At 42.0% G+C, this 22,274-nt stretch overlaps 1 protein-coding gene across 3 annotated transcripts; it reads right to left on the reverse strand.

Annotated features, from left to right (window-relative positions):
* Nucleotides 1–9,488: 9,488 nt before the first annotated feature.
* Nucleotides 9,489–21,860, reverse strand: elk1 (ETS transcription factor ELK1). 3 transcript variants are annotated; one of them, XM_031566143.2, is made up of 10 exons: nucleotides 20,768–21,860; nucleotides 17,101–17,312; nucleotides 15,676–16,071; nucleotides 14,232–14,357; nucleotides 13,551–13,820; nucleotides 12,717–12,924; nucleotides 12,283–12,509; nucleotides 12,085–12,148; nucleotides 11,728–11,829; nucleotides 9,489–10,733 (listed from the first exon to the last, which is right to left on the reverse strand). In XM_031566143.2, the coding sequence occupies exons 1-10, from the start codon at nucleotides 20,790–20,792 to the stop codon at nucleotides 10,573–10,575; spliced, it is 1,791 nt and encodes a 596-aa protein (XP_031422003.1). In that variant the 5' UTR covers nucleotides 20,793–21,860; the 3' UTR covers nucleotides 9,489–10,572. The 3 variants fall into 3 exon arrangements, with proteins under 3 accessions (XP_031422003.1, XP_031422004.1, XP_031422005.1); XM_031566144.2 differs by having other exon boundaries at nucleotides 12,783–12,924; nucleotides 20,768–21,858; XM_031566145.2 differs by lacking the exon at nucleotides 12,085–12,148 and having other exon boundaries at nucleotides 20,768–21,857.
* Nucleotides 21,861–22,274: the final 414 nt, after the last annotated feature.

The raw sequence follows: 22,274 nt of genomic DNA on the forward strand, positions 1-22,274 counted from the left end.
AGTATACTGTGCCGGCTGGTGCGCAGGCTTGCCCCTGCGGGAGAGTCACGTTGCAGCTTACACAGAGACACAAAACGCCCTGCTCTGTCTAAGCAACTTCGGAGCCAGCAGCCTCTGAGACAACCACACTAGAGACACACAGGAGAGGATCTCTGGTGTGTGTGTGTGTGTGTGTGTGTGTGTGTGTGTGTGTGTGTGTGTGTGTGTGTGTGTGTGTGTGTGTGTGTGTGTGTGTGTGTGTGTGTGTGTGTGTGTGTGTGTGTGTGTGTGTGTGGTGTAAGTGAAGCACCACCTTGTACACAAGCCTTGGGAAAAGAGACTTGTTTGCATCTCGGTAATAACGATACTGATGAAACCACATGCAGGTTCAGAAACCAGAGTTTTATGATATGATGGCAGTTGAACAGGCTACTTTCAAATACACATAAGGGAAAATCTGAGTGGAGCTTGAAGTAAATATGAAAGAAACAGAGCAGGCATAATGCCCTACCCTCTTCACGGTCTTGTACAGCAAACTATCGCTGCAGGCTGACGTGCTCCAGTAATGCTCTACTGTCATTGAGCTTGCTCCCTGCCCAGTTGGAGCTATTGATTGTGGCATTATACTATGCCGCTGCTGCTGAGTCATCAGACAAGAGCAGGGCTGATGCGCTTATTTTTTCTTCCCATACCAGGGACCTCCTTTACCGTTAATCAGACCACACCAAGGCTCATGACTCACTTGGCAACTTGTTGGGCAGTAGTGTTTGGCAAAGAAACAATAGACTTATTTTATTTGTTTGTTTATGACCTCACAGATCATTTCATATTCTGACAAAAGGCTTCTCAGCGACTCATTGCTCTTATGGCTATGGAATGAAGAGATCACTCTGGTGTCTAAAAAAGTAGTTCTATTAAAGAGGTAAAGCATGAGACTTTCAGCTTTCATCACAAATACCCATGCTCTATAGATTAACGGACCACCATTTCCAGTCAGTATGATAACATGCTCGCCTACATCAAGAAAATAACAAGAGGGATAAGACTTCATAGTCAGGCTCCCTTAACTTGGTCAAGCAAGAGCCGTGAACTTCAGAACTTTTAAAACCATCAGTTCTTTTTAATGCCGAAGTTCATAGTTTGTTCATTTTAGCAAATGCATTACACTTTACACCACTGACAATTCTAAACTGATCCCATCAAAATCATAAAATCTAACTCACATTATTCAGTGAATAGGTTGATATTAATGAACAGTTACATTAAGTGTTAAAACTGTTATAAGAGACATTTCTGGAATAAGGAAGCTGACTCCTGAGCTCAAAGACTCTGAGAAGAGATGAAATGTTAGAAAAAAAGACTAACATCATTTTCATCATCAGGTAGCCAGTAGAGTGCCGTTATTAATGCTTTATTAATGTTAATAAATGTTAGTTAAGGGATTATTGTAAAGTACTACCATGAGCACTATTGGGTATCCACTAGGTCCACATGTACATGATTATCTAACAAAACATTTGGAGCAGATCTATTGCAGATAAAAAGATGTGTGATGTACAGATTTGTACAGCTGTTCTTTCCTACATCTATGTTTCCAACTTACGTATTAATTCAGTGTTGGAATGAGCCTGTTGTTAAGGCACGTTAAGTTAAGCACAAATTGGAATGGGAATTTCCTAACTGGAAAAACATGAAATAAAGTTCAAAGATGAAGAAAAGGATTAGAAGGGAACGCTGCACATACATACTGTACACTGCAGCCAAGGCATGGCATTATTACGGATACTGAGATTTCATATTCAGACTGAAAACTGGTGAATGCAGTATCTATATGCACATGTAAATGTGTGGTATTCCACTCTCTGGCAGCTCCATGCTCCGATGGCTGGGGGAGCACTGGAGCAGGGCATGCCTGCTTCATTAGCGAAGGACATTGATGAAATAGGTCATTGTAATTCAGTATATGCCAAAGGACAAAGGAGTGCTGAAGTCATGTAAAATAAATATAAGCCCCTTAAAGGGGAAGGGCCACCAACACATAAAAGTGTCCTTGGATCCTGTACAATTTGTATGCAGACAAAAGAAGATGAAAAGGGTATTTGCCCACAAGTGGAGAGGAGAGTACTTTGATGGGTTGTATTTTATGTCTCTCAGTTTTCCCGTCACTGTCTCTTCCACACTTTCTCTCTCCCTGTACCTCTCACCCTCACACACATACACACACCCTGACACTGAAGACAGTATCACAACATTTCCATAAAACAGTACAGTAATTGGATGGATCAGATACATTGTTTTGTCTATGTCTTTTGAATTTTGCTGCTTTTGAGTTAACCTTACATAACCAGCAACCTCTGCCTCAGTGAGACAAACCAGGAATTGAATCTGTGGTTTAAATCACCTCATCCCTTGATGAGATCACTGTATGATGAGAAGGTATTGTAATGCTGCTATCTTGGCCGTGCACCCTCCATCTGCCTAATATGGGGTACTGACAGCGCTAATATCATCCCTGCGGGTTTCTCTATCCATCTTATGTAAGATGCGCGGCTCCAGTCTATTTAACTCATCATTGTAACCTGAAACCTGAACAGCATAGCCTGAATACTTCATGTAGAGCAGATTTGGCTTTGTAGTTATACACCACTTGTCTTTCAAGCTTGTGTTGTACCAAGAATACATGAGGCAATCACCCTGGGAACAGAACGAATCTTCATCTAAAAGGGCAGGCTAATTGAGAGGAGGTGGACCCTGGCGAGTGTTCAGATTGAACTTGGATGGTGGACTAACTGGGAAAACTGCTTTCAGTCCTTCTGTGCTCGTAAGGATTGAACGATAACAGAAGGGCTGTAGTTTAACTTCCTGTTACTGGACGCTGTTTTTATATATAGTACATGTGTTTATTTGACAAGTGAGGCGCAGAACAACAGAACCGATCAGCCTATTGAAGAGAAACAAAAGTGCCATATTGTCAAACCTCAATAATTGTACATCTGACTCAAGCACCTAATAGCCATCAGGATCTGAAAGAAGTGCATCAGAAACACTATAACGCATGATAGAGTACACTAACACACACTTTTAACCAGGGGCGGAGATCCCATTTCTTTGTAGGGGGGGACAATGCATGGTCAAATTTCAGAGAGTAATTCTTGGGGGGGACATGAAAAAGTTACTGTCTGGCCCTATCGCCCTCTCTCTCTGTATGCTTTCTTCGTACTGCGTCTGCTACCTTGCAGAAAGCAAGCTAACACTTGTCTTTGCAGAATAAAGATGATGAATTTCAAGTGAATACACAAGTCTTATCTTGAGTTTACTGAAGTTATCAGCATGCATTTATTCATACAGGACGTTTGATTTTGTAAAACTGTCTGGAACAGCTGAATCCGGGGTATGTTCCACGTGCTTCGTTACTGCACTTTACTGGAATAAAGATTGCGCACTTCACTGGAATAAAGACAGATTGCTGCATCAACCACAAAAGAAACTTCCTTTTTGTTACAAACACAGATTGCTACATCAACCACAAAAGAATTGGCAGTGACTGTGACTGCAGTGACTGTTCTTCTCATCTCAATAAATGAAATATGAAGGTTTCCTCATGAAATATAATTTTCTAGGGGGGTTCTGTATGTCAACTATGTGTTTTTCAGGAGAACAGTCAAACAAACAAACCCACGATTCAACAAAGTTGTCGCATTTTGCAAAACATAAACCTATGGTTTTTTTTATTTCGCTCTAACGCAAATATCTTGCTGCAACACTTCTGTCGGCCTGAAGTTCAGTTAAAGACAACTGATGAAATGAAGAATTCAAATCATGGTGCCCTGGTGTTCTCTCTCATTTCTGCTAAGCATCAGCTTGCCTAATTCGTGAGCCTGTCAACAGGGGGGGGGGGACGATAAAAAAAAAAAAAAAAAAAACCTCAGCTACGATTGGAATAATCTGACGGGCCAAAAAGCTGGCGGGACAGAATTGGTCCGGGGGCTGCCTGCTGCCGACCCATGGTGTGTAGGCTACTGAACTGACTGAAACAGGGAGCTGACGGTAGCCCCGCCCGTTGGAAATAGCATGTGAACCAAACCACTTTGAGGAATAGGGGATCATGATTTTCAACACTTAAAAAACACATTGTTTTACGCTTATAATTAGCACCACTTGTGTTGTCGGGCTTTTATTTAATATTACTATATTATTCCAAATTATTTATTTGTGTTTACAATGATTTTACAATGACCCTTGTCCCCCCCGGGATCTCCGCCTATGCTTTTAACCCATAGTGCAGGTGTATGTGTCTCAGTTTGTATAGCAACCAGATGCCCTGTGTATGGAGGCTGACATGGGGAAAAGAAGGAATCCAAATGTTACCCTCCACTGAATAATGTGGCCTTTACTGTAACACAGAAAGACATCTGTAGGTTCTTTCTGCTTCAACTTCTGATGAAATCGCAGAATGGATCTTGTTATTCTCGGAAGCTTTACACATTAGTGGTCATTAGCAGCCTTAAGTGGCAATACAACTGATATGGCACAGGAGATAAGATCAGTTAGATCCTGCCAGTCTGTCCCATCTGTATCGGTCAGACGAGTGACAGCGTCAGTGATGACAGCAAGATAACGGAGTGGGACACATCCTCTTCCCATCTGTTTACCAACGTGAGAAAATATTCCAGCTCCCTGATGCCGACAGAGAACGTCAGATCGTTCGCTTCCACTGCCACAGAATATGGAACAGATAAGCATTTTAAATAAGAGGCTCTTTCATCATTCTTTTTGAAAGTCTCCGCCAAGCGGAATCAAAGACTAGTTTTGAGGGAGTATTCTGAGGTTTGGCTAATCAGTGCATTGTGCAGAGGTCCTGCTGTGCCTCTGCTTAAAAGCCCCTCATTAATTAATACCTTGGCTCTCACCCTAGAGAGACAGAATCAGCCCCCACCCAAAATAAGAGAGGACGACATCCATGATGGAAACTCCTGTAGGGGGCATGGTAGGCTTCATTTGAATATTTTTAGCATTTCTGGGGGGGTCTGTACCAAACTCTCCCAGCAGGGGATGAGTTCTATTATTTAGGTCCAAGTTGAAATTACTTTTTAAAGTTTGTTTTTAGCAGAAGAAAATAAGCTTTTCAGACCAGGCCATAATTATTTTGGGGATTCTCTAGTTTAAAATGTGCCAAGTCAGATTTTGTGCCATTTTGTTGGGCTTGTACATTGTTGGCGGGCAATGGAGTAGGATTATTTTCATAATTTTCCATTTTAATTAATTTTTGACAAAGCAATATTCTGTCAAAGTCTTGTCGGGGGTTTGTGAAATAACAGACTAAACGAGGGAAAACAGCATAAGAATGAAAGACTCAAACAAACGATGTAATCAACAATGTAAAGAACAAAATAAGGTTTTATTCTTTTTTCTTGAACATTAGTTCCAGATATTTCTTTAAAAAACAAGATTAATATCTATAACATATACACAAACAAATCAGAATGTGCAGATTAAAAATAGTTTTGTCTTTCTCTCTTTTTCCAGTAAATACAATGTATTTGGACAGTTTATAAACAAAAAATAACAGATGAAAAGTGACTTCTCCTTCTCTCTAAATAAAACCCCAGAGAGCACCACTCATCTGGGTTAAGAAAGGAGAAGCCCGACAGACTGTAACGACTCGCATCAGAGTCCTGGGGCTAAAACACACAAACGAAACTGCGTTCCTCATGTCAAGAGATATCCCACATATATTTGCACATACACATATAGCAAGTTTTTTGCCAACACGTTGCAATTTACCAGGTCGTACAAGAATACTCCCACATGACATTTAAATAGAAAAGCAAGTCAAAGAGGGAAAGGAACAGAATCACAACTTACAGCAACCATCACAGATATATCATTTTCAGTAACTTTGTAAGTACATTACAATGAAGCATAAGCTTTTCAACAGTTTTTAGCCCAAATGATTTCATTCATGGGAGCTGAGAATAAGTTGTTGTTATACTTGGATGACAAACTAAATGGCATGACAAATAAGACAAGCGCTAATGTTTTTAAAGAGACCATCAAAAAGGGTAAATGCCCCCCCCCCCCCAAAAACAAAAACAAGAAGGAAACAAGATTTTGCTGGTATTGAGATACACCTTGCATATAGGTGGTGTGAGTACTGAGTATGAGCGGAAACAGATGAAATCATTATCAATGGCTTTTTCATATCCTGGCCCTCATTAGTTTGCATAACATACACAGGTAGAGAATCAAACACTTCCTGGTCACTTCAACCAGTGACCAAGAACAGATCACAAAAAAAGCACACCGCTACAGAGCAGTAGTAGATATTTCTTCAAATATAAAGCCAGAAAAGCAATGGGTAGTAATATTTCATATTACTGTGAGACTACGTACGATTTCAAATAAGTGTTACATGCCAAAATATTCATCTAATGCTCAACATTAAGGCTTTGGCTTATTCTCCACATTTGATTTATTCTAAATTGTATCTATAACAGTCTATAGAGGATTCTCACTTAGAGTCTCGCTTAGTTGACTTTGCACAAAGGGAAAGCTGGTTGAGGTTACGTGCCATGATAAACAAAACCTTTTCACCTTGAAGGTTGAGCTCAACCATGCTCATTATCTTTAAATAATTTATAAAACTACTCTGTCTATCAAAATACGATTTAATCTAAAAAAAACAAAGCAACACAGACCTGAACAATCACATTGCCATGCTGCCACAAGCACTGCATAATCTGTACTGCATATTAACCCAGAAACTTTTTTACATCCACTGTATTTGTACACACATACACATACATATCTGGTTGTGCCACCTAGTCGGACATCCCCACCCCGAACCCGTCCCCACCCCACCCATCCTGATCCCGATTCAGGGCCATGTGGTCGACTCAAACGCTGGTTGTAGGTCAGAGAAGGCAAAAACAACATCATGGCTAAGGAACTGCAGAGAGAGAGCTTATACTCAGGCCAAGCGGTATTTAAAATGCATTTAACCTCCATTACAAGACATGCAGAATTAGAAAGTCTGAAACACTGAAACAGTCATATCCTCTTAGCATGAAATGCGCTCATCTCTGTAAGTACACATTGTGAAAGAGAAACGTTTTTAACTTTCAAAACAAACAAAAGCGTGTTCTTAGAGTGCCAAGTACACGTGCCAGTGTGTGGGCATGTGTGTTTGTATGCGTGTTTGTTTGTTTTTTTCCCTCAGATGACTCACAACAATAACATAAATCACAGTGAGCCACTCCATATTGCAGGCGGTGTTATTGTTTGCCTGGTTAATAAGTAAAGGATGAGAGATGTGCTCTACTTGTGAAAATCCACCGGGTTTAAATCAACAAGCTCACCATGCTGTGTGAAATGGCTTCATTGTCATTATTATCTGCTGATTTTGAAGGAAAAAAAGAACCCCTCCATGCTAACGGTTAACAAGAATGTCAAGGACTGTGCCAGACTGACCACAGAAAGATTTCTCCCCTTCCTAAAATGGTTTAGCTTCCTCTCTCTGAAAAAGACATGCTGAATACAGGCCAATGCCATTAACATTATGACTAGGGTAAGCACAAATTATATCTAAACAGTGAGTGAATATTTCACGAACGATCAGTTTAATAACATATGTAAAACAAGACAAAAATGATTCATTACAATAAAGACTAGGAGGTATGAGCTGTCATTTTCTGTCAAAATGTCTTTCCACGGTTGTGCGCCACAAAAGCAGGCATTTCGTTTCACCTGTGTTCAAATGATGTGTTTGAATGTTTAACATGTCATGTGAGCCATAAATTAAAAAAAATAATTTGTATAACAATAATATGTTGAGACATAGTGCTGAACTTCTGGATTTACAATACAACCTGAATGACTGGGAGCTGCTGAGGCTGGAAAGGGTAAAACACACAAAAGGAGAATAAAACGCTACTTCTGCTTTTTCGTCGAAATCAAATTCAGACACAGGTCACAACTTTAACCTCAAGATCTACATCCTTGTGACCATGTCAGGGGTTACTGCCCTGGGAATGTTACAATAGAATGAAACTGTTAAGATAAAGATACTATACATTCAGTTAAATCTGTTTGGTTAAAACTCTGATGAAATTCCCGTTTGGTGTAACGAATGCGTTAAAAGCTGTAGCAAATAGTCAATACAGGGACCAAGGAATGGATGAATTGGAGGAGAGACCCCCACACTGGCTTAGATGACCAAACGAACATTCAGCTGGCCTCAGATGAAGCCGGTACAGCGTAAAGTTAGCTTCTGCTTTCAATGCCAATTCTTCCAAGGGCTTCTCTCTCGCTCTCTCTCTCTATATCTATCTCTCTCTCTCTCTCTCTCTTTGGATGCCTGCACACTTATGTTTCAAGGCCGAGCTGCAACAGGTGCATTAAGAAACGCGAACAGTCTAAGACACACAGAGCACAGTGCCATATTTTACATGCAGAGAAAGATTATTTCATCAACACACCTCATCATCTTGTGTGTACTCTAGCAAGACATTTAGGTAACAGCTGTACAAAATACATGGGATACTCAGCATGGGAGGTGGGAGCTAGGGGGCGGTCTGAATGTGCTTTGACTGGATCATTTCATTACAATTCCTCAGATATGATTGTTGAAAAGACACAGCATCCTTGCTGCCTCACAATGAGGCACAGGAAGTCTGCAAGCTTCGAAAAGTGCTTCATACAAACTGCCAGAGATTCCTGTAATACAATTACAAAAATAAAACAAACAAAAAAACTAAACTTACGTACATTCTTGACAGAGAGCTCGAGAGAGACTGTCATTTTAGGTCAGTCTGGCCAAAACCGGCGCAAACTTTCACTTACGACTGACAGATACCAAATCCCCCAAAAAGCTGACACGTTTTGGAAAGGCTGTTTGGTTGGATGTTGGACTCTGCTGTTAAAGACCGGATTGCTTACAAGCATTTCAATCAGACTCTGCATTAAGGAGCGTAAGAGGCTTTTCAGTCAAACAGCACCAGAGAACAAGCTGCTGGATCCACAATCAGTTTGTTACGCATCTCTGAGGCTGGACAGCCGAGGATAATTTCACCTCCTTTTGTGACACGTTGAGATGATGCTTGTTTTATAAGCCAAATGTTTTCATACTGAATAAATATGTCCGCCAAGGTAAACAGATTAAATCAGAGAACATCTCCATACTTGGTGCTTCATTATGAGACTAAAAACAAACGGCCTTTCACAAGAGGCTGGGAAAATACCCAAGACAAAAATACAGCACAGTTGCCGTCCTCAAAGGATGCATTCAGCTCTCCTGTTAAATTACACTTGGTGTTACACCACCCAAAGAACTTACATTCATGACAGTAACCTGTATCCAGTTGTTTTATTTGAATGCAGAGTGTGATTTCTGTGGTATTTTTCTGGGTCTTGTAGCCCTTCCACAAAACAGACAAACACTGCAGCACTTCGAAAGATACTTTAGGTTTGTATACAAACGGCTTATGCTATTTCTTTGGTTGCCTGTGATGTTTTTGTTTTTTAAAACCATACAATTAAAAAAGGTTTCTTGCGACACTGCAGAGACCTTTGTTCCACTGAGGAGGCTGCTTTTGTCAGTGAGGCTTCGTGACATCAGAGAAACACAAAAAAAAAAAAGCAGACCTTTGTTTTTATCCCCCTTCAAACGTGGAATGGCTTCAGCATGTAGAACAAAAGAGCCATTTAAAAACAGTGGAATGCAAATCACATGGACTCTCCTGTCTAAACAAACCAAGTTAGTTCATTCCATTTGTTAAAAAAAAAAGAGAGAATCTCTTGAAAGTCATCGTTTATCTGGCGTGTACATTTTTCAAGCTGAGCTCCAGACATGAAAAATCCCAAAGATGGCTGTGAAAATTCCATTGGAAAAGTGCCATCTGATTTAGAAAATAGATTCTTCTATCAATGGAAAATATATCGAGGGTCACAAAAATTATTTTGTCTTCTTCCTCTTCCTTTACGAACCAAGTGCATCGAACGTCAAATGTGTTCCCCTCTTCAAGTCATCCCAATGACCACAAATATAATTACTTCCTCTTAAATTGTATTGCGGATCCAATGGTAAATTTGAGATAGAAAGAGAAACATTTGACTAGAAAGAGTAATAGACCGTTATCACTTGGTCAAAAATCTTTGAGTCCAAAATAAACGAGCCTGACAAATGAACAATGAGCTTACTCATGGCATCATTGCACTGAAAAAGTGCTCAGTGTTCACTACTAAAATGTTCAATGTTCACAACTAAACAGAGAGAAAAAGGATGCACCAAGATGTCTACTTTGTTGAAATCAGACAAAATAAATAATGAATAAAAGATGAGAAACATGTTTTTAAAAAAAAGAAAAAAAAGTACTGAGTTAGATCTTTCTACGATGTAAAAGAAGTTACAGATGCTATCTCTGGGTCACCAGAAGACTGAGGCATCTGGACCAGCCAATCAGGCCAGTTGGGGTTGCTTTGGAACCTCCAGATCTCTGCCATCATTGGACTGGAGACTCAGACATCCCCGCCCACTGGCAACACTGGGATCTCTGAGTGGAGTGTGTAGTCTGTCCGTCGTCTGTCCTTAGCCTCTCACTGGCTAGGCTGGGTGAAACTACAGGAAGTGGGACCAGGTGATGGAGCCAGGCAGCTGCTCAAGGCTTCTGAGGGCCAGGTGATAACACAACAGGAGTGGAGAGGCCATCCACACTCAAGGCAGGGATGTGGATTTGACTGCTGCCGTTGGAGGGGAACTGCAAAGGTACAAACAGCAAAGCAAATTATAATCACTGAAACAACTTTTTCTCTCTTATTCTTAAACTTCATCTCATGATTTGCACGGACTGAAATGTTCAGGATTTAAATAGTGAAACAGAAAACAGCAGGTACAGTAGAACAACACACAGGGAATGAAGATGACCACAATATTTACTAGGTTTTTTATATATACGTATATATATATATAACCAATATGTGGCGTCACCTCCCTATGTCTTCAGAACAGCATCAATTCACCTATAGGTGCCCTACACTTCAACAACAGTTTTTTAAGGAAGGCAGGTAGGTCGTTTTGAGCATTTCTGATATATATATATATTATGTACATCTACCAAATGCATGCTGTGTACAACACTTATTGTTTCCCTTCTCCTTCTGCTACACAACCCTCCCCCCCCCCTTCCTATCTCCACCCGGTCGACCTCAAGCAGATGGGTCCCCCCTTATGTGCCGTGGTTCTGCTTAAGGTTCCTTCCTGACTAACTACGTTTTTTCTTGCCCCTGCTGCCATTGTGCCTGCACTAAGGGGGTCCAGGCTCTGGGCTCTGTAAAGCGCCTCGAGACAATTGTATTGTTATGGCGCTATATAAATAAAATTGTATTTAATTTAATTGTGAAACAACTATACTGACCACCAACAAGGTGACAGATGACTTTTCTCAGTTAAAAAAAATTCACTGACCCTGAGCATAGGTTTGACAGCACTGACAGTCCTTCTTACAGTACGGTGACCAGCCAGCAGGGGGAGACAGAGGGACAGACTGCAGCCTGAACTACAGCTTCCCTGCGTACAGTCATCTCTCTTGCTCTGTTGCACAGGCACCGGGCCACAGTGGCAGCTCTTGCTCTCGCTCTCTCTCACACGCTCACACTCTCTCTCTCGCTCTCAGATGAAGGTGTAAGGCGGAACAGATGGCGCAGTGCAGGGCAGCATGGGATACAGCGGAGGCAGGAAACAGGAAGTCCTACCTGGAAGGAGAGCTTGGCAGGGCTCCGAGGGGCAATGGGACTGAGCGTGCTCCAGAAGTGGATGGTGGAGGGTAGGGGGCTGGGAGTCAGCAACACCGGAGTCTGGGAGAGCAAGAGAGAATCAGCAGTCATTATATATTCCATTCCATGTTTAAGTTCAAATTGAAACATTTAGCAGATACTTTACATTAACATGAGCAACCATCTGATAATCATAAAGGTAAATGTGGCTAGTTAGGGTGAGATAATAGAGCATAGGATTTCAACAAGCTATACATCACACCTCATTGTGGAGTACAACTTGACCCAAATGAACACCCTGTGACACTTCTATCATGATGAACCAGCAGTGCTTACACTGCTGAAGATCAGTCGAGAGACTCTTCAGTAGAAGCCTGCTCCTTTGCTGGTTAAGAGGCTTCTGTGGATGGATGTACAGATTTGAATTGACCCGTCTGTTTTTCAGTAACGTTAACTGACTGTCAGCTGTCAGCAGAATTCGGGCGCCCCCCACGGCACGATGCAAAGGTGCATGTCTGACGCTCTGTCACTCACCAGGGCGTGAGAGGTGATTACTGTAGGCGTTAGTGTGTTGGTGGCACTTCCGGGGGCCAGGAGGCTGTTGACCGCCGCGTTGACCTTATCCAGAGAGAGGCCTGGGGGTAAGATGGTGGGGGATGACGGCAGCTCCAGGCCACGTGGCTTCTTGGCCTTGGGTGGGTGCGCCTCCTGAGACGAGGAGGAGGACACCAGGACAGACAGGGAAGGGACTGAAGACCTCTCTGCGGAGATACAAACATGAGACTAATTACTATTTCTCCTTTTCCTTCTTCTATTTGATGCTTCTGAACAGACAAGATACGTAAGTTCAAAATTACATAGCATCAGTAACTAGATGACGCTGTTTGTTACATATATTGTTTTTAAGTACTGAATCTGAGGATGAGGAGACAGAACAGAAGAGTTCCTGACAATTTCCTAGCTCGTGCCTCTAAAACGCTGGCCTGGTGAAATGACACGAGCAGACAGACACAAGAGACTGTGCTGTGGCCGACCTGGCAGCTCGGCCTTGTCCTTCGCCTCTCCTTCCCCCTCCTTCTGCCTCTCAGGCTGGTCCACTGGATCCACAGACGGAGGGGTGGCGTCCACGGGGGAGGGGACCTCCGCATCCCGGGGTATGGATGCTGGCTCTACAGCCTGGGGGGTTGGGGGTGGGGGGGTGCAGGAGGGGAGAGGAAAAAAGATAAACAAGATGACAGACTATTAGATGACAGAACAAATAGAAACAATGACAGTGACCAGCGAGATAATTACTTTTTTGGGGGGGGGGGGGGGGGGGGGAGAGATAAAGAAAGATGGTCTCAACCTCAGGCCAACTGAATAATGTGTGTTTCATGTGTTCATGTTCAGTCTCTGTAAAGAAAGTGGGACCAGAATAGGCTTGTTTTTCCAAACCAAATACAGTGGAAAATGCTGACCATAGCATAGATTTAGCTACATTAGAAAAAGGCGTGAGCACCCATATGGCTTGCAGTTAATGAACCTTTGGGAGTAGTGCAGCCCCTCCTGGCTTAGCTCCACTACACATGGTGCACCTTCACATCAACAGGTCAAAATGGATTCGGTGCTTTCAACACAACCAACTGCAAAACATCCTCTACAAAATGTTCTTTAATCTAGACAACTTCCATGACATTTTGCCCATGATAAGGTCCGTCTCACCTTGCATTTCCACCTGTACTGCAGCAGAGTGCAGATATAATAGAGGATGTTTCTAACTGTTGCATAACCTAGTTCATGCAGCAGTCCTGTCTGGTCCCTACCTCTGCTGTAGGCTTCTGGTCGAGGCTGACCATCTCCAGGAGTTCATCATCCGATGACAGACTAGGCTCCTTGGAAAGGGGACTCACTGATGGGGGTTTGATGACCACATAAACTTGGGGCGCCTGGGGTGCCTGGTTGACCACACACTCCCCAGGGGCGACGGGGGCCCCGACAGGGGTCAGAGAGATGAGGGGGCCCTGATCTGAAATACTCGTCAAGAAGATATGAGGAGAGTCGGCCACGGTTTGGGTCTGCTGTGCGTGAGCATTCTGTGTGGGAAAAGGGGGGGTGGTATTAGTTGGCAGACAAGCCTTAAATACAGCAATAACGATTCTGTGCTGAGTTATGATGATTTTGTTCTCTTTCCTGGACTGCCTGCGTTTGTACGTCTATGAAATGAGTAAAAATGCTATAAACACTATATGGCGTGTGTGTGTGTGTGTGTGTGTGTGTAGGGGCATTTTGATGGATCATTATTAACAGTCTACGATTTAAAAATCATGTTCCAGAGTAGTTTCAACTGTAAAATATAGTTCCTATGTCATGAATACAAATCAAATTCATAGTCCATTTTACCAAACTCCATTGTGTGTGTGTGTGTGTGTGTGTGTATGTGTGTGTGTGTGTGTATGTGTGTGTGTGTGTATGTATGTGTGTGTGAGAGAGAGAGACACACTGACTGTGCTGCCCGTGGTGGACCCGGATGGCGTCTGCGGGCTCAGGGCGGGCGTGGCGCAGGGCGAGGGCTGGGTGACGATGACTTGCAGGCCGCTCTCCTGCTGGGCCTCGGGTGCACATAGACGCAGCTGTGGGGCAGACACAAAACACTCCATCTCAGAACTCCTCACGCATTCAATTTACATTCTGACCATTTACATCAGCCAGTCAGTTATCCTCCAATAACGCAATTATTAACTTTAAAAAAAAAAAAAAAAAAAACACTCAAACCTTCAATAGCTTAGCTCTTGGCCTCAAGTGCTCTAGACCACATGCCTAGTGAACTGATCTGGCCCTACCAACCTTGACCTTTGTTAACAAAATATTACTTATAAAATAAGTAAAAAAATAAATAAAAGCCTGCCTTTCTTACTCCAGCCTCATTCACCCACATTTACTTTTTCAAAAGCACTTTCACTGGACTGTGAGTCACGTTAGATGAAACTGTATGCAAATGTAGGTACTCCCATGAGTCGAGCTTGTAAGACATCTGAACGAGCTATTTCAGGAGCAATATTTATTTTATTTGTTCAAAACAATTCATTTATTTACTCATAATAACCTGATTTTGCCTGCAGATGAGGAACAGCACGCAGGCAGCACTTCCTGTTTACTCTGAATGTAATCCTAGTTATGATGGCAAGGACCCCCTAGGTGTTGAGCAACAGTAAAAAAAAAAAAAAGTTGCCATCTCATAGCAGGGTCATTAGTACATATCATTACTCCCATCCCTTCTGACGGATGGATTTGATTCCACATATCGAAAAAACTATTTACATCCCTGCAGGACACTACATGGTTATTTAAATTCTTAACACATCATTTGAGACGAATATATCCATATGCACCGGTGAGCTTATTGTAACGATAATGTGAATAAATAATAAATGAATGTCAATGCAATATAACAGTTATGGTGCTTATTATTGACAACTGAGCTCCTGATGAGCTCTGACTCATACATACTTTTTACAACGGCCTGATTATGAATTACTGCTGCTACGAGTTTGGAACTGCTATGTGATAAGGCATTCATTATTTTCAGTGATTGTAGTTGGTCCACTCTTTGCCTGCCTCTGTATGAAGCTGAAAATGTCAGCCAAGTAAATAAGTGTAATTGACACATAAATAATCGAAAATAGAAGCACACAGACAATAAACTCTGCTTGAGGTATACCAAGCGGCTGTGCGACCGTGACATTGTTGCTATCGATTGTGATGGTGAAAATGTCTGCTGAAAAAGATATCCACTGCTGAGTACACTGATAAACATGACAACAACAGCATATTTGACTAAGCATCCCCACGGAAGACTAAAGAGGCCTAATGCCATCCCATCCCTATGTAATGTATGCTACGTTCCATGAACGTGGGAGATAATCTGTATGAATAAACAATCAGTATCACCTCACACAGAGCGACATCAGGTGTGGGCACAGCAGCTGGGGCGCCTTTGGGCAGGCACTCGGCTATTAGGTGTGCGCCCTCGGTCTTGATGGGTTTGGGTGAGGTCTTCAGGGACTGGATGGTGAAGGTGGAGTAGAGGCCTGACTTCATGTAGTCGTTACGGGAGCTGCGCTGGGCCATGCTGAGCGTGGGCCTCTGAGACTGGAGGCTCTTGGGAGCGCCGTCCACCCCTGTGCCGGCCACGGCGTCAGGCTTGGACTGCACGATCACCTCGGGGGCGCCCTCTCCGCACCGCCCGGTGTCCTCCGGCCCTCGCGCCCCCTCAGCCGAAGCGGGATCAGGGGAGTTCACAAACTTGTAGACGAACTTCTGGCCACTCACCTTCTTGATGATGTTCTGTGGAGGAAGCATTTGTGAACAGGAAGTGGCAAGGAATCAGATCAGTTCTGCATACCATCATATACCCTCTCTCTTGCTTTGTCTTTTTTTTTCCTCACACACACACACACACACACACACACACACACACACACACACACACACACACACACACACACACACACACACACACACACACACACACACACACACACACACACACACGGAAGGCTAATTGCATGCATTCACTTTGTAACAAATATAAATTGCATGAAAACTATATTAATATTTGAGCATTTGCCCATATTATACTCAAGAGGTTACATGACAATGTATTTATAATTTAGAGACTACTGCACTGTACTACTAAAATGAATATAAATGCCTATAAATCACCCTTACAAAAGCAGACAAATAAACAGCCTAACTTATAGCTATATGCTTGATAGAATCTGCAGCATAGTACAAACACTTAATTCACCTTGAACGCCATGGGGATAGTGTATAATTGCTATGTTCAAAAGGCACAGCCCCTAAGACACCAGTGGCGTTTGCTGAACAAAACTGCCTGTAAACCCTCTGAATACTGGGATCAAAGCTCACCCACTGATATGAATAACAATGCTATAAAGCAATAACAATAATATGAATAACACTGAATAAAAACGACATGTTCTTTAAAAGTTTCTCTTCGAAAGGCTGCATACACTGTGCAGACAACCATTTTGGTTCCAAATAATGTTTCTAAGGGCTGAAGGGAGTCCTCACAGTTGAACATTAGTCTAAATCCAGGGGCTAAAAACAATCTCACAGGGATTTCTATAAAGTACCCTTTGATAATTGTATATCTCCCACAGGTTCCTGTAGTCAGCCAGGAGAACTGGTAGTTCTAACCTGAACCCTTCATTTTTTATCTTTTTTTATAAATACACAAATCTTGCTTCAGGCTAACAAAACACATTTGCATTTTATGATCATTATGGTTTTTCCAGGTCCCACAGTGAGTGTTACTCAGGCTGGTGATAAGAGACAGCAGCAGCTCCTCACCTTGTCATAGTAGTAGCGCAGGGCTCTGCTGAGCTTGTCGTAGTTCATGTTGGTCTTGTTCTTGCGGAGCCCCCACAGCCTGGCCACCTCCTCTGCGTCCAGCAGCTTGAACTCGCCGTCCCCGTTGGGGGTCCAGGAGATGAGGTGCTTGTGGCTGTGGTTCTCCAGCAGGTGAAGCAGGAACTGCCACAGGGTGATGGATGGATCCATGGCTGTTCAGAGAGAAAGAGAGACAGAGAAAAAGAGGAGAGAGAGACAGAGAAAAGAGGAGAGATAGAGAGAGAGATGGGTGGGCGAGGTAACATTTCACACTCTACATATTCCCTTATCATTCACAACAACCCATATGACACTGGTGAATTAGAGGGGGAGGGACAGACATCTCAATTTGTGGACACGAGACAACTGATGACAAACAGTCTGCTTCTGGCAGCAGCAGTACAGCATCTGGCTGTACTGTGTTAATGACAGTATTATAGTATGCATCCAGCTGTACTGTGTTAATGGCAGTATTATATTATGCATCCGGCTGTACTGTGTTAATGGCAGGATTATAGTATGCATATGGCTGTACTGTGTTAATGGCAGTATTACAGTATGCTGTGCCCTAATTAACCAACTCATTTTCAGCACACCAGGTAAAAATGCATTCTCTGGAAAATACTGGTAAATTACGAAATATAACATCAACAAAATAGAACATCATATTATGAAATGGATAACATCAAATGTTTGCCATATATTTCCTCTTTCCAACCCAATTCCAATTCAATCACAAAGACAATTTCACCCTGTAGTACATTTATGGTTCGGTATTGATTTAGTCCTAAATTCATGATTGAGGGAGCAGAGCAGGCATGCTTAGTGCTTATTGCCGAATGGATTCGACAGGGCTTATGCTATTCAGAGTTCAGTGTTACACCATCTATGCGGTTGGCATCATGTTACCCGGAGTAAGTGGATGAGAGAGGCCCACTGACAAAAGCGCTGCCAGACACAAAGTGGAGGGGACGTGCATCACAAGCAAAGGAAGAACACGAGGTGAACGCAAATTAATCGTATTACCATTTCCCCCCGTCCAATTACGCAACTCATATCAAACACCTAGGAAACTATCACCATGGTAAAAGCGTTAAAGCAACAGTCACCAGGGAACAGGGTGACATTTTTTTTTCGCCATTCAGGTGTTGTTAAGCGTATTCAGTGCCAGCAGATGCAGCAATTACTGCATTTGTTGCTGCTCTAAACCCAAAAATGTTTGCCTGTACTGCTAGGAGCAGAAACATCCAGGGGCAATATGGCCAAACCAAAGCCCATTTTAAAAAGCCTGTCAGCTCTGCATTTCTGACAAAAAAACATTGCAGTTTAAGCAGCATGATTCTAATCATAAGCAAATGCAGACAAATGTGGTCTACAAAGACAAACTCAGCCTCGATCAGCCTCTGAAAGGTGTCCTGCATCAGATCAATTGCAATGCTCTTCATTTTATGAACTCCACAAACATTTACAAGTGTCTTCATGTGTCAAGAGTGCTTTTCTCTGTAGAGGGCCTTGTTGTTTTCCAACAGGAGAGCACTGAACCAGACATGCAGTGGTGGTATCTACGACTCCTGGTTGATCTTGGACAAGATCACAGTGTACCTTAATAGCAATGCAAACATAAACAATGACAGGTGACAAAAGGGGCATAATTGTACTCAGAACCTGTCAGCCCCTAGAGCATAAGCGCAATGGTTCCCAAAACCCAATTATCTCAGAGCTCTTAAGAGACTGAGGTGCAGATGATGTATTTCACCTGATGTTAGCCTTAACTTACACCACGGAGACACAGAGTGCAGACGGTAAGTAGAATTATCACAGTGCAGGGGCATGAAATATTTGTGAAATTCCTGAGAGCAAATGTGATATGGAACTAATTCCCTGATCAATTCCAATGGTTTAATGGGATGCTTGTAGTGTCGCGGGGACATTGCAGATTCAGAAACCGATATTGTAATTATGAAGAAGGCTTGCACAAAGAGCCCCATACAGAAGAGCAGCTACAGTGTGGATCAATAGCCTACTCATTTACCTACTGTTTGTTTACACAGACTTGGAATACAAGCTTAATTTGCATATTTTGCTTTCACAGTCACCAGTAGAGGCGGGAGAGCATGTTGGAATTCTTTCAGGAATTTCCACTGCTTGAGCAGGAGAAACAGGTATAATTCAACACCTGAGTGAAGCAATCCATGTCCAGACACGAGCTCAGAGCACATAGGATTGTAAGAACACACATTAGTGTTTACCAAACATTAATTATCCTATGTTTTCACTGTCTCAGTAATTCCATTTAACAACACTTAACTATCAAAAAAAGACAAACATTTTTCTATTAAGACCTTTCCTAGCTGCTTGCTCAATCATCCTTCGGCTGAATTGCAGGACCCAATTCATACGTCTCAACACCACATTTTTCATTTGTTTGGATCAGCCAACCCCAAGGCCTCCAACAGGTTGTGAGACTGCACGCTCTCCAAGAGGCCTGACCGGCATACAGACTGGGAGCATATAGTAATAGGGTAATTCCACGTCAAATCAACATATTTTAGAAAGTTATCCCATCCAAGACTGACCATCTTGGATTTGCTTCATACTTTATGTGTAAATAATGGCATGGTACACAACAACTAGTGCTTTAAAAAGGCTTTCAATTTTGCTGCAAATACAAGCGTTGCTAAAATATTACAAAGTTCCATAAGTCATTACTTATGCTAGATGCTTGAAATATTCAGGGATTGTTCTACATAATTAGATGTCTTCTAGTTAGTTTGTGCATATTGCCCATCTGTGGCAAAGTGTAAATTGTAGACTTTTCATGCATGGGCAATATGCACTTGAAAGATAGGGATACATTTAAAAAATATATATGTATTTGTATGCCTCATAAATCTAAATTTTTGATTTTTGATTTTGATGCACCTAGTTCCTAAGAAAGAACTATAACATGAATATGATACATAAAAGGACAAAAGCGGAAAAAAGTTGCACTAAAGAATTATTTTATACAATTTTTAGCAAGCCATAACTTGGTAAATATGCAACTCTGGACCAACTATTTTAGAAGTTAAAGACATCGAATAGTGTAGAACAGTCCCTGAAATTTTCAAGCATCTAGAAGTAGAAATACTTCAAAAGTAATTGAACGTTGTCCTTTTTTAAGAACATTCGATTTTTGCAGTCAATTTGTTTTAAAATTATCCTTATTTCAGACACTAAAGAAAATACATGCTTAAAATGTCCACACTCTAGTTGTTGAGTATTACAAACAATTCATACCAGCATCGTCATGACGCATCACTACATGAAGCCCTTATGTACGGTCCCTTTGCTTACCATCTGGTAAGAGTTGGATAGCCTAACGAGCTGCAAAGGATGGTTGATTCAGCTATATCCTTTTAACGGGAGTGTGAGTGTACTATGTCAAGTACAGTTATACAGTTAAACTGCTACCTACTATGTTTGAAACAAGATGCTCTTTGTGGTGTCCCACATATAATGAGCTACAACTGAGGAAAAAAACAAGTCTAGCTGGTGTTAAACGCTGATAAATAAAAATCAGTGCAGTTGTTTGTTGATAAGAGGCCTGCCAATTCATAAGATTCCCAAGAGGCACTTGTAAACTTACCACTTAGGAGAGTGTTTGGGTCCATTTCACTTGGGTTCTCCCAGATCTCAATTAACAGCCATAAGTTTTTTAATCCAAGGTGTCAAAAGTCGATTTGTGTGTCGTCAAAGAGCAAAAGATGAGACCAGCGAATACAATTCTGTTTTGCAATTATGTAACACTGCACTGACAACACATGCATCTCTTCCTCCATGTTAGTTGACATTAACGTTAGCTTGTTATCGCCTGCACGCAGCTAGCGAACAGCTAACGGTGTATCGTTGGCCTTCACCTATGTGTTTTGCTAATGTCCGTCGACTTTTGATAGTTACTCAATATCTTTTCCAAGACACAGCAGTTGTTCAAACACGTGTAACGTTACGCTAAGTAAGCTGTGAAGCTAACGGTAATGTTAGCGTATGAGATTTCACCCTACTCTTTTTAAAATCAACAGTCGGCTAGCTCGCTAACTTTACTTAACGTTACTCTTATTCGCCAGCTAGCTAGCACAGCAACTTAAAATGAACAGAAAACTAGCAACTGAAAGCTCTCCTGCAGTGAACTCGTTGTGAACGAATACGTGCACCGTTCAACCTAAACGAACGTCTGACTGTACTCATGTCCAAAGTGCCAAAAGTCCTCTCGTTTCCCTCCATGGCCATTCAGTGTCTCAAATGGTACTAAATACATTATATCATAGATCGACGAAGCAAGGCGCCCTTTGAAGTCACACAGAGACCCGACTTTAATCCTTTGCTTTGCTTTCCCTCGGCTTCCTGTTTCCATAAACGCCCGACTACTTTGGTGCGCGTTGTACGCTACACAGTCTGCTTGCCTGACTCCCCTGGTCGCGAGGACTCACAGCCAGCAACAAACGTCATTAAGTTCATGACGTATATTGCCTCCAGAAAAATGCATGAAGTGTGAGCATCTCATTGAACTGTTAGAACATAGCTTACAATTTCATTTCAACACTAGCATCGCATAAACATTTTCAAAAGCTTAATGAGTATAATAAGAAGCAACATATACATATGCAAATACAATGGTTTTGAACGCAGCTTTTAGTTTGTTTTTCAAACATTGTAGTCATTATATTCCCTGACTGACAGATGAGAGCATGCTATGCAGTCTTATGCTGTTTCAAAACGCCATTCGCACCCCTTAAATTATTTTGTTTTTGATCAATGTAAAGTCATAACAATTCACCAAGGGTTGTACTCATCAATGAGAATTTAAAACGAAGGGGAGATTTTACAAACTGTACCGCACATGAGCGTATTTTTGTAGAAATGTGCACCTCAACAATGAAAAGGCAATCTATTTCAGGAAGCGGGTCTGCCACAATTCAACGTCTAGTTTCCATGGCAACTGTTACTAGACGGGATATTAGACAGAGGGATGCTGGCGGGGGGGAGAACGACAAAACTCTTTTCTTATCTTTGAGTACAACTGTGACAAGCACAAAAACAAAGACATATGTAATTAATCGAGAACCACAAGTAGCATTACAAGGCCCTTTATAATC

The sequence above is a fragment of the Clupea harengus genome, chromosome 4 (genome assembly GCF_900700415.2).
Source record: "Clupea harengus chromosome 4, Ch_v2.0.2, whole genome shotgun sequence".
Classification (NCBI taxonomy): domain Eukaryota; kingdom Metazoa; phylum Chordata; class Actinopteri; order Clupeiformes; family Clupeidae; genus Clupea; species Clupea harengus.

What these genes read in the sequence shown, in the direction of transcription:
- elk1 (XM_031566143.2), bottom strand. Translation starts at nt 20,792, where the DNA reads ATGGACCCAAACACTCTCCTAAGTG. An exon ending in TAATCACCTCTCACGCCCTG is followed by an intron (nt 12,149 to 12,282) that starts GTGAGTGACAGA and finishes ATCCATCCACAG; the next exon opens with AAGCCTCTTAACCAGCAAAG. An exon ending in CTCGACTGATCTTCAGCAGT is followed by an intron (nt 11,830 to 12,084) that starts GTAAGCACTGCT and finishes TTGCTCTCCCAG; the next exon opens with ACTCCGGTGTTGCTGACTCC.